The sequence below is a fragment of the Carcharodon carcharias genome, chromosome 31, assembly GCF_017639515.1.
Source record: "Carcharodon carcharias isolate sCarCar2 chromosome 31, sCarCar2.pri, whole genome shotgun sequence".
NCBI classification, from domain to species: Eukaryota; Metazoa; Chordata; class Chondrichthyes; order Lamniformes; family Lamnidae; genus Carcharodon; species Carcharodon carcharias.
In genome coordinates this window covers 11,083,843-11,097,566 of record NC_054497.1, presented here as the reverse complement: position 1 = coordinate 11,097,566, position 13,724 = coordinate 11,083,843, and the positions used below count along the sequence as shown (strand labels likewise).

The 13,724-nt window shown below is 56.1% G+C and overlaps 1 protein-coding gene across 10 annotated transcripts in view; it reads right to left on the bottom strand.

The window, feature by feature from the left end:
- The window catches only part of ppfia3 (PTPRF interacting protein alpha 3), a 241,101-nt gene that overhangs the window by 40,860 nt on the left and 186,517 nt on the right, over positions 1-13,724 (bottom strand). For all 10 annotated transcript variants that reach the window (XM_041178004.1, XM_041177994.1, XM_041178001.1 and 7 more), the window contains one exon: positions 1,517-1,760. In XM_041178004.1, the coding sequence (XP_041033938.1) occupies positions 1,517-1,760 (244 nt within the window). The remainder of the gene's footprint in view (positions 1-1,516; positions 1,761-13,724) is intronic.

Below are 13,724 nucleotides of genomic sequence, written 5' to 3'. Positions count from 1 at the left end.
TACAAGTCTTCAGTACTATTGCCGGAATACTGTCAGGGTCCATAGCCTTTGCTGTATCCAGTGCCTTCAGCCATTTCTCAATATCACGTGGAGTGAATCAAATTGGCTGAAGACTGGCATCTATGATGCTGGGGACCTCCAGAGGAGGCTGAGATGGATCATCCATCCACTCAGCACTTCTGGCTGAAGATTGTAGCAAATGCTTCAACCTTGTCTTTTGCACTGATGTGCTGGGCTCCCCAACATTGAGGATGGGGATATTTGTGGAGCCTCCACCTCCAGTGAGTTGTTTAATTGTCCACCACCATTCACAGCTGGATGTGGCAGGACTGCAGAGTTTAGATCTGATCCATTGGCTGTGGCAAGCTTTGAACCACCACGGTGAAAGTGGTCCTTACCAAACAGGTTCAGGGCAGGCCAGGGTCCCTGTGTATCCAACCTCCATCGCTGGCACCTTAGTAGAAACCCCTTATATGCATTTGTGGAGAGACACAAGCAATGCAGCACATTACCGAGGAGTGTCCCGTCTCCAGACTATGGGGTGGACTAATCATCTTAAACTCAGCAAATGAGTAGGCTATCACATATCCTGGGATCAGGGATTTGATTCACTAACATACGTACCACACAAATGTCAAGCAATGACCATCTCCAACAAGAGAGAATCCTAACATCGCCTCTTGATGTTCAATGGCATTACCATCACTGAAACCCCCACTATCAACAACCTGGGGGTTACCATTGACCAGAAACTGAACTGGACTAGCCATATAAATACTGTGGCCACAAGAGCAGGTCAGAGGCTAGGAATCGTGCGACAAATAACCCACCTCCTGACTCCCCAAAGCCTGTCCACCATCTACAAGTCAGGAGTGTGATGGAATACTCCCCACTCGCCTGGATGAGTGTAGATTCAACACTCAAGAAGCTTGACACCGACCAGGACAAAGCAGCCCATTTGATTGGCACCACATCCATGAACATTCACTCCCTCCCCCACCAATGCACAGTAGCAGCAGTGTGTGTACCATCTACAAGATGCACTTCAGGAATTCACCAAGGCTCCTTCGACAGCACCTTCCAAACCCACAATCGCTACCATCAAGAAGGACAAGGGCAGCAGACAAATGGGAACACCACCACCTGGAAGTTCCCCTCCAAGCCACTCACCATCCTGACTTGGAAATACATTACTGTTCCTTCACTGTCACTGGGTCAAAATCCTGGAACCCCCTCCCTAACAGCGCGGTGGGTGTACCTACACCACAGGGACTGCAGCGGTTCAAGAAGGCAGCTTCACCACCACCTTCTCAAGGGGCAATTAGGGACGGGCAATAAATGCTGGGCCCAGCCAGTGACGCCCACGTCCCGTGAATGAATTAAAAATAAATAAGTAAAAGTCAGTAAATCCCTCTGCTTGCTGACCTCCGCTGGCTCTGGCTTCGGGCAAAGCCTCGAATTGAATAACTCTCATCCTCAGGCCTGAGTCCCTGAGACGGGCGGGCGGAAATCTTACCGGGTTTCCGACGCTGAGCCGATCCGAATCTCGGGCGGGGCTGTGGGGCGTCAGCCGGGGGGTGGAATGCCCGCTGTTGGGGGGCGAGGGGCTGGCGAGCGTCGAGGCGGTGACCGAGTGCGGCAGCGTCGGCGCTGAGCGGCGCCGGCCTGACTGTGGCCCCTCCGGCAGGGCCCCGCTGCCCACCCGACTCTCAATCTCCTCTGCCCGCAGCTCGGTCGTCTCCTTCTCCTCCTGGATCATCCTGGGAAACAAACAGAAACGGGGGGGGTGAGGGTTTCGGCAGACGGGGACCTCGGCCCCACTTTCAGGGGGGGCGCAGGGGGGGGAGGGGGGGGAGTCTGTGTGTGAGGGAGTCTGTGTGAGAGGGAGTCTGTGTGTGAGGGAAGTGGGAGTCTGTGTGAGAGGGAGTCTGTGTGAGCGGGAGTCTGTGTGAGAGGGAGTCTGTGTGAGAGGGAGTCTGTGTGAGAGGGTCTGTGTGTGAGAGGGAGTCTGTGTGAGAGGGAGTCTGTGTGAGAGGGAGTCTGTGTGTGAGGGAGTCTGTGTGTGAGGGAGTCTGTGTGAGAGGGAGTCTGTGTGTGAGGGAGTCTGTGTGTCAGAGGGAGTCTGTGTGTGAGGGAGTCTGTGTGTGAGAGGGAGTCTGTGTGAGAGGGAGTCTGTGTGTGAGGGAGTCTGTGTGTGAGAGGGAGTCTGTGTGTGAGGGAGTCTGTGTGTGAGAGGGAGTCTGTGTGTGAGGGAGTCTGTGTGAGAGGGAGTCTGTGGGTGAGGGAGTCTGTGTGTGAGGGAGTCTGTGTGAGAGGGAGTCTGTGTGTGAGGGAGTCTGTGTGTCAGAGGGAGTCTGTGTGAGAGGGAGTCTGTGTGTGAGAGGGAGTCTGTGTGAGAGGGTCTGTGTGAGAGGGAGTCTGTGCGTGAGGGAGTCTGTGTGTGAGGGAGTCTGTGTGAGAGGGAGTCTGTGTGAGAGGGAGTCTGTGCGTGAGGGAGTCTGTGTGTGAGGGAGTCTGTGTGAGAGGGAGTCTGTGCGTGAGGGAGTCTGTGTGAGAGGGAGTCTGTGTGTGAGGGAGTCTGTGCGTGAGGGAGTCTGTGTGTGAGGGAGTCTGTGTGAGAGGGAGTCTGTGTGAGAGGGTCTGTGTGAGAGGGTCTGTGTGAGAGGGAGTCTGTGTGAGAGGGAGTCTGTGTGAGAGGGAGTCTGTGCGTGAGGGAGTCTGTGTGTGAGGGAGTCTGTGTGAGAGGGAGTCTGTGTGAGAGGGTCTGTGTGAGAGGGAGTCTGTGTGAGAGGGAGTCTGTGTGAGAGGGAGTCTGTGTGAGAGGGAGTCTGTGTGTGAGGGAGTCTGTGTGAGAGGGAGTCTGTGTGAGAGGGTCTGTGTGAGAGGGAGTCTGTGTGAGAGGGAGTCTGTGTGAGAGGGAGTCTGTGTGTGAGGGAGTCTGTGTGTCAGAGGGAGTCTGTGTGTGAGGGAGTCTGTGTGTGAGGGAGTCTGTGTGAGAGGGAGTCTGTGTGTGAGGGAGTCTGTGTGTGAGAGGGAGTCTGTGTGTGAGGGAGTCTGTGTGTGAGAGGGAGTCTGTGTGTGAGGGAGTCTGTGTGAGAGGGAGTCTGTGTGTGAGAGGGAGTCTGTGTGAGAGGGAGTCTGTGTGTGAGAGGGAGTCTGTGTGAGAGGGTCTGTGTGAGAGGGAGTCTGTGCGTGAGGGAGTCTGTGTGTGAGGGAGTCTGTGTGAGAGGGAGTCTGTGTGAGAGGGTCTGTGTGAGAGGGAGTCTGTGTGAGAGGGAGTCTGTGTGAGAGGGAGTCTGTGTGTGAGGGAGTCTGTGTGTCAGAGGGAGTCTGTGTGTGAGGGAGTCTGTGTGTGAGGGAGTCTGTGTGAGAGGGAGTCTGTGTGTGAGGGAGTCTGTGTGTGAGAGGGAGTCTGTGTGTGAGGGAGTCTGTGTGTGAGAGGGAGTCTGTGTGTGAGGGAGTCTGTGTGTGAGGGAGTCTGTGTGAGAGGGAGTGTGTGTGAGAGGGAGTCTGTGTGTGAGGGAGTCTGTGTGAGAGGGAGTGTGTGTGAGAGGGAGTCTGTGTGTGAGGGAGTCTGTGTGAGAGGGAGTCTGTGTGAGAGGGAGTCTGTGTGAGAGGGAGTCTGTGTGTGAGGGAGTCTGTGTGTGAGGGAGTCTGTGTGTGAGGGAGTCTGTGTGTGAGGGAGTCTGTGTGTGAGGGAGTCTGTGTGTGAGAGGGAGACTGTGTGTGAGGGAGTCTGTGTGAGAGGGAGTCTGTGTGTGAGAGGGAGACTGTGTGTGAGGGAGTCTGTGTGAGAGGGAGTCTGTGTGAGAGGGAGTCTGTGTGTGAGGGAGTCTGTGTGAGAGGGAGTCTGTGTGAGAGGGAGTCTGTGTGTGAGGGAGTCTGTGTGAGAGGGAGTCTGTGTGAGAGGGAGTCTGTGTGTGAGGGAGTCTGTGTGAGAGGGAGTCTGTGTGTGAGGGAGTCTGTGTGAGAGGGAGTCTGTGTGAGAGGGAGTCTGTGTGAGAGGGAGTCTGTGTGAGAGGGAGTCTGTGTGAGAGGGAGTCTGTGTGAGAGGGAGTCTGTGTGTGAGGGAGTCTGTGTGTGAGGGAGTCTGTGTGTGAGGGAGTCTGTGTGAGAGGGAGTCTGTGTGAGAGGGAGTCTGTGTGTGAGGGAGTCTGTGTGTGAGGGAGTCTGTGTGAGAGGGAGTCTGTGTGAGAGGGAGTCTGTGTGAGAGGGAGACTGTGTGAGAGGGAGACTGTGTGAGAGGGAGTCTGTGTGAGAGGGAGTCTGTGTGTGAGGGAGTCTGTGTGTGAGGGAGTCTGTGTGAGAGGGAGTCTGTGTGAGAGGGAGTCTGTGTGTGAGAGGGAGTCTGTGTGAGAGGGAGACTGTGTGAGAGGGAGTCTGTGTGTGAGGGAGTCTGTGTGTGAGAGGGAGTCTGTGTGAGAGGGAGTCTGTGTGTGAGGGAGTCTGTGTGAGAGGGAGTCTGTGTGTGAGGGAGCCTGTGCGTGAGGGAGTCTGTGTGTGAGGGAGTCTGTGTGAGAGGGAGTCTGTGTGAGAGGGTCTGTGTGAGAGGGAGTCTGTGTGAGAGGGAGTCTGTGTGTGAGGGAGTCTGTGTGTGAGGGAGTCTGTGTGTCAGAGGGAGTCTGTGTGTGAGGGAGTCTGTGTGTGAGGGAGTCTGTGTGAGAGGGAGTCTGTGTGAGAGGGAGTCTGTGTGAGAGGGAGTCTGTGTGTGAGGGAGTCTGTGTGTGAGAGGGAGTCTGTGTGTGAGGGAGTCTGTGTGTGAGGGAGTCTGTGTGAGAGGGAGTCTGTGTGTGAGGGAGTCTGTGTGTGAGGGAGTCTGTGTGAGAGGGAGTCTGTGTGAGAGGGAGTCTGTGTGTGAGGGAGTCTGTGTGAGAGGGAGTCTGTGTGTGAGGGAGTCTGTGTGAGAGGGAGTCTGTGTGAGAGGGAGTCTGTGTGAGAGGGAGTCTGTGTGTGAGGGAGTCTGTGTGAGAGGGAGTCTGTGTGTGAGGGAGTCTGTGTGTGAGAGGGAGTCTGTGTGTGAGGGAGTCTGTGTGGGAGGGAGTCTGTGTGTGAGAGGAGTCTGTGTGTGAGGGAGTCTGTGTGAGAGGGAGTCTGTGTGAGAGGGAGTCTGTGTGTGAGGGAGTCTGTGTGAGAGGGAGTCTGTGTGAGAGGGAGTCTGTGTGAGAGGGAGTCTGTGTGAGAGGGAGTCTGTGTGAGAGGGAGTCTGTGTGAGAGGGAGTCTGTGTGTGAGGGAGTCTGTGTGTGAGGGAGTCTGTGTGAGAGGGAGTCTGTGTGAGAGGGAGTCTGTGTGAGAGGGAGTCTGTGTGAGAGGGAGTCTGTGTGTGAGGGAGTCTGTGTGAGAGGGAGTCTGTGTGAGAGGGAGTCTGTGTGTGAGGGAGTCTGTGTGAGAGGGAGTCTGTGTGAGAGGGAGTCTGTGTGTGAGGGAGTCTGTGTGTGAGAGGGAGTCTGTGTGAGAGGGAGTCTGTGTGAGAGGGAGTCTGTGTGAGAGGGAGTCTGTGTGTGAGGGAGTCTGTGTGTGAGGGAGTCTGTGTGTGAGGGAGTCTGTGTGAGAGGGAGTCTGTGTGAGAGGGAGTCTGTGTGAGAGGGAGTCTGTGTGTGAGGGAGTCTGTGTGAGAGGGAGTCTGTGTGTGAGGGAGTCTGTGTGTGAGGGAGTCTGTGTGTGAGGGAGTCTGTGTGTGAGGGAGTCTGTGTGTGAGGGAGTCTGTGTGTGAGGGAGTCTGTGTGAGAGGGAGTCTGTGTGTGAGAGGGAGTCTGTGTGTGAGGGAGTCTGTGTGAGAGGGAGTCTGTGTGAGAGGGAGTCTGTGTGAGAGGGAGTCTGTGTGAGAGGGAGTCTGTGTGAGAGGGAGTCTGTGTGTGAGGGAGTCTGTGTGAGAGGGAGTCTGTGTGAGAGGGAGTCTGTGTGAGAGGGAGTCTGTGTGAGAGGGAGTCTGTGTGAGAGGGAGTCTGTGTGAGAGGGAGTCTGTGTGTGAGGGAGTCTGTGTGTGAGGGAGTCTGTGTGTGAGGGAGTCTGTGTGAGAGAGGGAGTCGGTGTGTGAGGGAGTCTGTGTGTGAGGGAGTCTGTGTGTGAGGGAGTCTGTGTGAGAGGGAGTCTGTGTGTGAGGGAGTCTGTGTGAGAGGGAGTCTGTGTGAGAGGGAGTCTGTGTGTGAGGGAGTCTGTGTGAGAGGGAGTCTGTGTGAGAGGGAGTCTGTGTGAGAGGGAGTCTGTGTGTGAGGGAGTCTGTGTGAGAGGGAGTCTGTGTGTGAGGGAGTCTGTGTGAGAGGGAGTCTGTGTGTGAGGGAGTCTGTGTGTGAGGGAGTCTGTGTGAGAGGGAGTCTGTGTGTGAGGGAGTCTGTGTGAGAGGGAGTCTGTGTGTGAGAGGGAGACTGTGTGTGAGGGAGTCTGTGTGAGAGGGAGTCTGTGTGAGAGGGAGTCTGTGTGAGAGGGAGTCTGTGTGTGAGGGAGTCTGTGTGAGAGGGAGTCTGTGTGAGAGGGAGTCTGTGTGTGAGGGAGTCTGTGTGAGAGGGAGTCTGTGTGAGAGGGAGTCTGTGTGTGAGGGAGTCTGTGTGAGAGGGAGTCTGTGTGAGAGGGAGTCTGTGTGTGAGGGAGTCTGTGTGAGAGGGAGTCTGTGTGAGAGGGAGTCTGTGTGAGAGGGAGTCTGTGTGAGAGGGAGTCTGTGTGTGAGGGAGTCTGTGTGTGAGGGAGTCTGTGTGAGAGGGAGTCTGTGTGAGAGGGAGTCTGTGTGAGAGGGAGTCTGTGTGAGAGGGAGTCTGTGTGAGAGGGAGTCTGTGTGAGAGGGAGTCTGTGTGAGAGGGAGTCTGTGTGTGAGGGAGTCTGTGTGTGAGAGGGAGTCTGTGTGTGAGGGAGTCTGTGTGTGAGGGAGTCTGTGTGAGAGGGAGTCTGTGTGAGAGGGAGTCTGTGTGTGAGAGGGAGTCTGTGTGAGAGGGAGTCTGTGTGAGAGGGAGTCTGTGTGTGAGGGAGTCTGTGTGTGAGAGGGAGTCTGTGTGAGAGGGAGTCTGTGTGTGAGGGAGTCTGTGTGAGAGGGAGTCTGTGTGTGAGGGAGCCTGTGTGAGAGGGAGTCTGTGTGAGAGGGAGTCTGTGTGAGAGGGAGTGTGTGTGTGAGGGAGTCTGTGTGTGAGGGAGTCTGTGTGAGAGGGAGTCTGTGTGAGAGGGAGTCTGTGTGTGAGGGAGCGGGAGTCTGTGTGAGAGGGAGTCTGTGTGAGAGGGAGTGTGTGTGTGAGGGAGTCTGTGTGAGAGGGAGTGTGTGTGAGAGGGAGTCTGTGTGTGAGGGAGTCTGTGTGAGAGAGAGTCTGTGTGTGAGAGGGAGTCTGTGTGTGAGGGAGTCTGTGTGTGAGGGAGTGTGTGTGAGAGGGAGTGTGTGTGAGAGGGAGACTGTGTGAGAGGGAGTCTGTGTGTGAGGGAGTCTGTGTGTGAGGGAGTCTGTGTGTGAGAGGGAGTCTGTGTGAGAGGGAGTCTGTGTGAGAGGGAGTCTGTGTGTGAGGGAGTCTGTGTGAGAGGGAGTCTGTGTGTGAGGGAGTCTGTGTGTGAGGGAGTCTGTGTGTGAGAGGGAGTCTGTGTGAGAGGGAGTCTGTGTGTGAGAGGGAGTCTGTGTGAGAGGGAGTCTGTGTGAGAGTGAGTCTGTGTGAGAGGGAGTCTGTGTGAGAGGGAGTCTGTGTGTGAGAGGGAGTCTGTGTGTGAGAGGGAGTCTGTGTGTGAGAGGGAGACTGTGTGTGAGAGGGAGTCTGTGTGTGAGAGGGAGTCTGTGTGTGTGGGAGACTGTGTGTGTGAGGGAGTCTGTGTGTGAGAGGGAGTGTGTGTGTGAGGGAGTCTGTGTGTGAGAGGGAGTCTGTGTGTGAGGGAGACTGTGTGTGAGGGAGACTGTGTGAGAGGGAGTCTGTGTGAGAGGGAGTCTGTGTGTGAGAGGGAGTCTGTGTGTGAGAGGGAGTCTGTGTGTGAGAGGGAGACTGTGTGTGAGAGGGAGTCTGTGTGTGAGAGGGAGTCTGTGTGTGAGGGAGTCTGTGTGTGAGAGGGAGTCTGTGTGAGAGGGAGTCTGTGTGTGAGGGAGTCTGTGTGAGAGGGAGTCTGTGTGAGAGGGAGTCTGTGTGTGAGAGGGAGTCTGTGTGTGAGAGGGAGTCTGTGTGTGAGAGGGAGACTGGTGTGAGAGGGAGTCTGTGTGTGAGAGGGAGTCTGTGTGTGAGGGAGACTGTGTGTGAGAGGGAGTCTGTGTGTGAGAGTGTGTGTGTGTGTGAGGGAGTCTGTGTGTGAGAGGGAGTCTGTGTGTGAGGGAGTCTGTGTGTGAGGGAGACTGTGTGAGAGGGAGTCTGTGTGTGAGGGAGTCTGTGTGAGAGGGAGTGTGTGTGAGAGGGAGTGTGTGTGAGAGGGAGTCTGTGTGAGAGGGAGTCTGTGTGTGAGGGAGTCTGTGTGAGAGAGGGAGTGTGTGTGAGAGGGAGTCTGTGTGAGAGGGAGACTGTGTGAGAGGGAGTCTGTGTGTGAGGGAGTCTGTGTGAGAGGGAGTCTGTGTGTGAGGGAGTCTGTGCGTGAGGGAGTCTGTGTGTGAGGGAGTCTGTGTGTGAGGAGTCTGTGTGAGAGGGAGTCTGTGTGTGAGGGAGTCTGTGTGAGAGGGAGTCTGTGTGAGAGGGAGTCTGTGTGAGAGGGAGTCTGTGTGAGAGGGAGTCTGTGTGTGAGGGAGTCTGTGTGAGAGGGAGTCTGTGTGAGAGGGAGTCTGTGTGTGAGGGAGTCTGTGTGAGAGGGAGTGTGTGTGAGAGGGAGTCTGTGTGTGAGGGAGTCTGTGTGAGAGGGAGTCTGTGTGAGAGGGAGTGTGTGTGTGAGGGAGTCTGTGTGTGAGGGAGTCTGTGTGTGAGGGAGTCTGTGTGTGAGGGAGTCTGTGTGAGAGGGAGTCTGTGTGAGAGGGAGTCTGTGTGAGAGGGAGTCTGTGTGAGAGGGAGTCTGTGTGAGAGGGAGTCTGTGTGAGAGGGAGTCTGTGTGTGAGAGGGAGTCTGTGTGTGAGGGAGTCTGTGTGAGAGGGAGTCTGTGTGTGAGGGAGTGTGTGTGTGAGGGAGTCTGTGTGAGAGGGAGTCTGTGTGTGAGGGAGTCTGTGTGAGAGGGAGTGTGTGTGAGAGGGAGTCTGTGTGAGAGGGAGTCTGTGTGTGAGGGAGTCTGTGTGTGAGGGAGTCTGTGTGTGAGGGAGTCTGTGTGAGAGGGAGTGTGTGTGAGAGGGAGTCTGTGTGAGAGGGAGTCTGTGTGTGAGGGAGTCTGTGTGAGAGGGAGTCTGTGTGAGAGGGAGTCTGTGTGAGAGGGAGTCTGTGTGTGAGGGAGTCTGTGTGAGAGGGAGTCTGTGTGAGAGGGAGTCTGTGTGTGAGGGAGTGTGTGTGTGAGGGAGTCTGTGTGTGAGGGAGTCTGTGTGTGAGAGGGAGTCTGTGTGAGAGGGAGTCTGTGTGAGAGGGAGTCTGTGTGTGAGGGAGTCTGTGTGAGAGGGAGTGAGGGAGCGGGAGTCTGTGTGTGAGGGAGTCTGTGTGAGAGGGAGTCTGTGTGAGAGGGAGTCTGTGTGAGAGGGAGTGAGGGAGCGGGAGTCTGTGTGAGAGGGAGTCTGTGTGTGAGGGAGTCTGTGTGTGAGAGGGAGTCTGTGTGAGAGGGAGTCTGTGTGTGAGGGAGTCTGTGTGAGAGGGAGTCTGTGTGTGAGGGAGCCTGTGTGAGAGGGAGTCTGTGTGAGAGGGAGTCTGTGTGAGAGGGAGTGTGTGTGTGAGGGAGTCTGTGTGTGAGGGAGTCTGTGTGAGAGGGAGTCTGTGTGAGAGGGAGTCTGTGTGTGAGGGAGCGGGAGTCTGTGTGAGAGGGAGTCTGTGTGAGAGGGAGTGTGTGTGTGAGGGAGTCTGTGTGAGAGGGAGTGTGTGTGAGAGGGAGTCTGTGTGTGAGGGAGTCTGTGTGAGAGAGAGTCTGTGTGTGAGAGGGAGTCTGTGTGTGAGGGAGTCTGTGTGAGAGGGAGTCTGTGTGAGAGGGAGTCTGTGTGTGAGGGAGTATGTGTGAGAGGGAGTCTGTGTGTGAGGGAGTCTGTGTGTGAGGGAGTCTGTGTGTGAGAGGGAGTCTGTGTGAGAGGGAGTCTGTGTGAGAGGGAGTCTGTGTGTGAGGGAGTCTGTGTGAGAGGGAGTCTGTGTGTGAGGGAGTCTGTGTGTGAGGGAGTCTGTGTGTGAGAGGGAGTCTGTGTGAGAGGGAGTCTGTGTGTGAGAGGGAGTCTGTGTGAGAGGGAGTCTGTGTGAGAGGGAGTCTGTGTGAGAGGGAGTCTGTGTGAGAGGGAGTCTGTGTGTGAGAGGGAGTCTGTGTGTGAGAGGGAGTCTGTGTGTGAGAGGGAGACTGTGTGTGAGAGGGAGTCTGTGTGTGAGAGGGAGTCTGTGTGTGAGGGAGACTGTGTGTGAGAGGGAGTCTGTGTGTGAGAGGGAGTGTGTGTGTGAGGGAGTCTGTGTGTGAGAGGGAGTCTGTGTGTGAGGGAGACTGTGTGTGAGGGAGACTGTGTGAGAGGGAGTCTGTGTGAGAGGGAGTCTGTGTGTGAGAGGGAGTCTGTGTGTGAGAGGGAGTCTGTGTGTGAGAGGGAGACTGTGTGTGAGAGGGAGTCTGTGTGTGAGAGGGAGTCTGTGTGTGAGGGAGACTGTGTGTGAGAGGGAGTCTGTGTGTGAGAGGGAGTGTGTGTGTGAGGGAGTCTGTGTGAGAGGGAGTCTGTGTGAGAGGGAGTCTGTGTGTGAGAGGGAGTCTGTGTGTGAGAGGGAGTCTGTGTGTGAGAGGGAGACTGTGTGTGAGAGGGAGTCTGTGTGTGAGAGGGAGTCTGTGTGTGAGGGAGACTGTGTGTGAGAGGGAGTCTGTGTGTGAGAGGGAGTGTGTGTGTGAGGGAGTCTGTGTGTGAGAGGGAGTCTGTGTGTGAGGGAGACTGTGTGTGAGGGAGACTGTGTGAGAGGGAGTCTGTGTGTGAGGGAGTCTGTGTGATAGGGAGTGTGTGTGAGAGGGAGTCTGTGTGTGAGGGAGTCTGTGTGAGAGGGAGTCTGTGTGTGAGGGAGTCTGTGTGAGAGAGGGAGTCTGTGTGTGAGGGAGTCTGTGTGTGAGAGGGAGACTGTGTGAGAGGGAGTCTGTGTGAGAGGGAGTCTGTGTGAGAGGGAGTCTGTGTGTGAGGGAGTCTGTGTGAGAGAGGGAGTCGGTGTGTGAGGGAGTCTGTGTGTGAGGGAGTCTGTGTGTGAGGGAGTCTGTGTGTGAGGGAGTCTGTGTGAGAGGGAGTCTGTGTGACAGAGGGAGACTGTGTGTGAGGGAGTCTGTGTGAGAGGGAGTGTGTGTGTGAGGGAGTCTGTGTGTGAGGGAGTCTGTGTGAGAGGGAGTCTGTGTGAGAGGGAGTGTGTGTGTGAGAGGGAGCGTGTGTGAGAGGGAGTCTGTGTGTGAGGGAGTGTGTGTGTGAGGGAGTCTGTGTGAGAGGGAGTGTGTGTGTGAGGGAGTCTGTGTGTGAGGGAGTCTGTGTGAGAGGGAGTCTGTGTGAGAGGGAGTCTGTGTGAGAGGGAGTCTGTGTGTGAGAGGGAGTCTGTGTGTGAGGGAGTCTGTGTGAGAGGGAGTCTGTGTGTGAGGGAGTGTGTGTGTGAGGGAGTCTGTGTGAGAGGGAGTCTGTGTGTGAGGGAGTCTGTGTGAGAGGGAGTGTGTGTGAGAGGGAGTCTGTGTGAGAGGGAGTCTGTGTGTGAGGGAGTCTGTGTGTGAGGGAGTCTGTGTGTGAGGGAGTCTGTGTGAGAGGGAGTGTGTGTGAGAGGGAGTCTGTGTGAGAGGGAGTCTGTGTGAGAGGGAGTCTGTGTGAGAGGGAGTCTGTGTGAGAGGGAGTCTGTGTGAGAGGGAGTCTGTGTGAGAGGGAGTCTGTGTGTGAGGGAGTCTGTGTGAGAGGGAGTCTGTGTGAGAGGGAGTCTGTGTGAGAGGGAGTCTGTGTGAGAGGGTCTGTGTGAGAGGGAGTCTGTGTGTGAGGGAGTCTGTGTGAGAGGGAGTGTGTGAGGTGTGAGAGGAGTCTGTGTGAGAGGGAGTCTGTGTGAGAGGGAGTCTGTGTGTGAGGGAGTCTGTGTGAGAGGGAGTGAGGGAGCGGGAGTCTGTGTGTGAGGGAGTCTGTGTGAGAGGGAGTCTGTGTGAGAGGGAGTCTGTGTGAGAGGGAGTGAGGGAGCGGGAGTCTGTGTGAGAGGGAGTCTGTGTGTGAGGGAGTCTGTGTGTGAGGGAGTCTGTGTGAGAGGGAGTCTGTGTGAGAGGGAGTCTGTGTGAGAGGGAGTCTGTGTGTGAGGGAGTCTGTGTGTGAGGGAGTCTGTGTGAGAGGGAGTCTGTGTGAGAGGGAGTCTGTGTGAGAGGGAGTGTGTGTGTGAGGGAGTCTGTGTGTGAGGGAGTCTGTGTGTGAGGGAGTCTGTGTGAGAGGGAGTCTGTGTGAGAGGGAGTGAGGGAGCGGGAGTCTGTGTGTGAGGGAGTCTGTGTGAGAGGGAGTCTGTGTGTGAGGGAGTCTGTGTGAGAGGGAGTCTGTGTGTGAGGGAGTCTGTGTGAGAGGGAGTCTGTGTGAGAGGGAGTGTGTGTGTGAGGGAGTCTGTGTGTGAGGGAGTCTGTGTGTGAGGGAGTCTGTGTGAGAGGGAGACTGTGTGAGGGAGTCTGTGTGTGAGGGAGTCTGTGTGTGAGGGAGTCTGTGTGAGAGGGAGTGTGTGTGAGAGGGAGTGTGTGTGAGAGGGAGTCTGTGTGAGAGGGAGTCTGTGTGAGAGGGAGTCTGTGTGAGAGGGAGTCTGTGTGAGAGGGAGTCTGTGTGAGAGGGAGTCTGTGTGAGAGGGAGTCTGTGTGTGAGGGAGTGTGTGTGTGAGGGAGTCTGTGTGAGAGGGAGTGTGTGTGTGAGGGAGTCTGTGTGTGAGGGAGTCTGTGTGAGAGGGAGTGTGTGTGAGAGGGAGTCTGTGTGAGAGGGAGTGTGTGTGAGAGGGAGTGTGTGTGAGAGGGAGACTGTGTGTCAGAGGGAGTCTGTGTGTGAGAGGGTCTGTGTGAGAGGGAGTGTGTGTGAGAGGGAGTCTGTGTGAGAGGGAGTCTGTGTGAGAGGGAGTCTGTGTGAGAGGGAGTCTGTGTGTGAGGGAGTGTGTGTGTGAGGGAGTCTGTGTGAGAGGGAGTCTGTGTGAGAGGGAGTGAGGGAGCGGGAGTCTGTGTGAGAGGGAGTCTGTGTGAGAGGGAGTGAGGGAGCGGGAGTCTGTGTGTGAGGGAGTCTGTGTGTGAGGGAGACTGTGTGTGAGGGAGACTGTGTGAGAGGGAGTCTGTGTGTGAGGGAGTCTGTGTGAGAGGGAGTCTGTGTGAGAGGGAGTCTGTGTGTGAGGGAGTCTGTGTGTGAGGGAGTCTGTGTGAGAGGGAGTCTGTGTGAGAGGGAGTCTGTGTGAGAGGGAGTCTGTGTGAGTGGGAGTCTGTGTGAGAGGGAGTCTGTGTGAGAGGGAGTCTGTGTGAGAGGGAGTCTGTGTGAGAGGGAGTCTGTGTGAGAGGGAGTCTGTGTGAGAGGGAGTCTGTGTGAGTGGGAGTCTGTGTGAGTGGGAGTCTGTGTGAGTGGGAGTCTGTGTGTGAGGGAGTCTGTGTGAGAGGGAGTCTGTGTGTGAGAGGGAGACTGTGTGAGAGGGAGACTGTGTGAGGGAGTCTGTGTGTGAGGGAGTCTGTGTGTGAGGGAGTCTGTGTGAGAGGGAGTGTGTGTGAGAGGGAGTCTGTGTGAGAGGGAGTGTGTGTGAGAGGGAGTCTGTGTGAGAGGGAG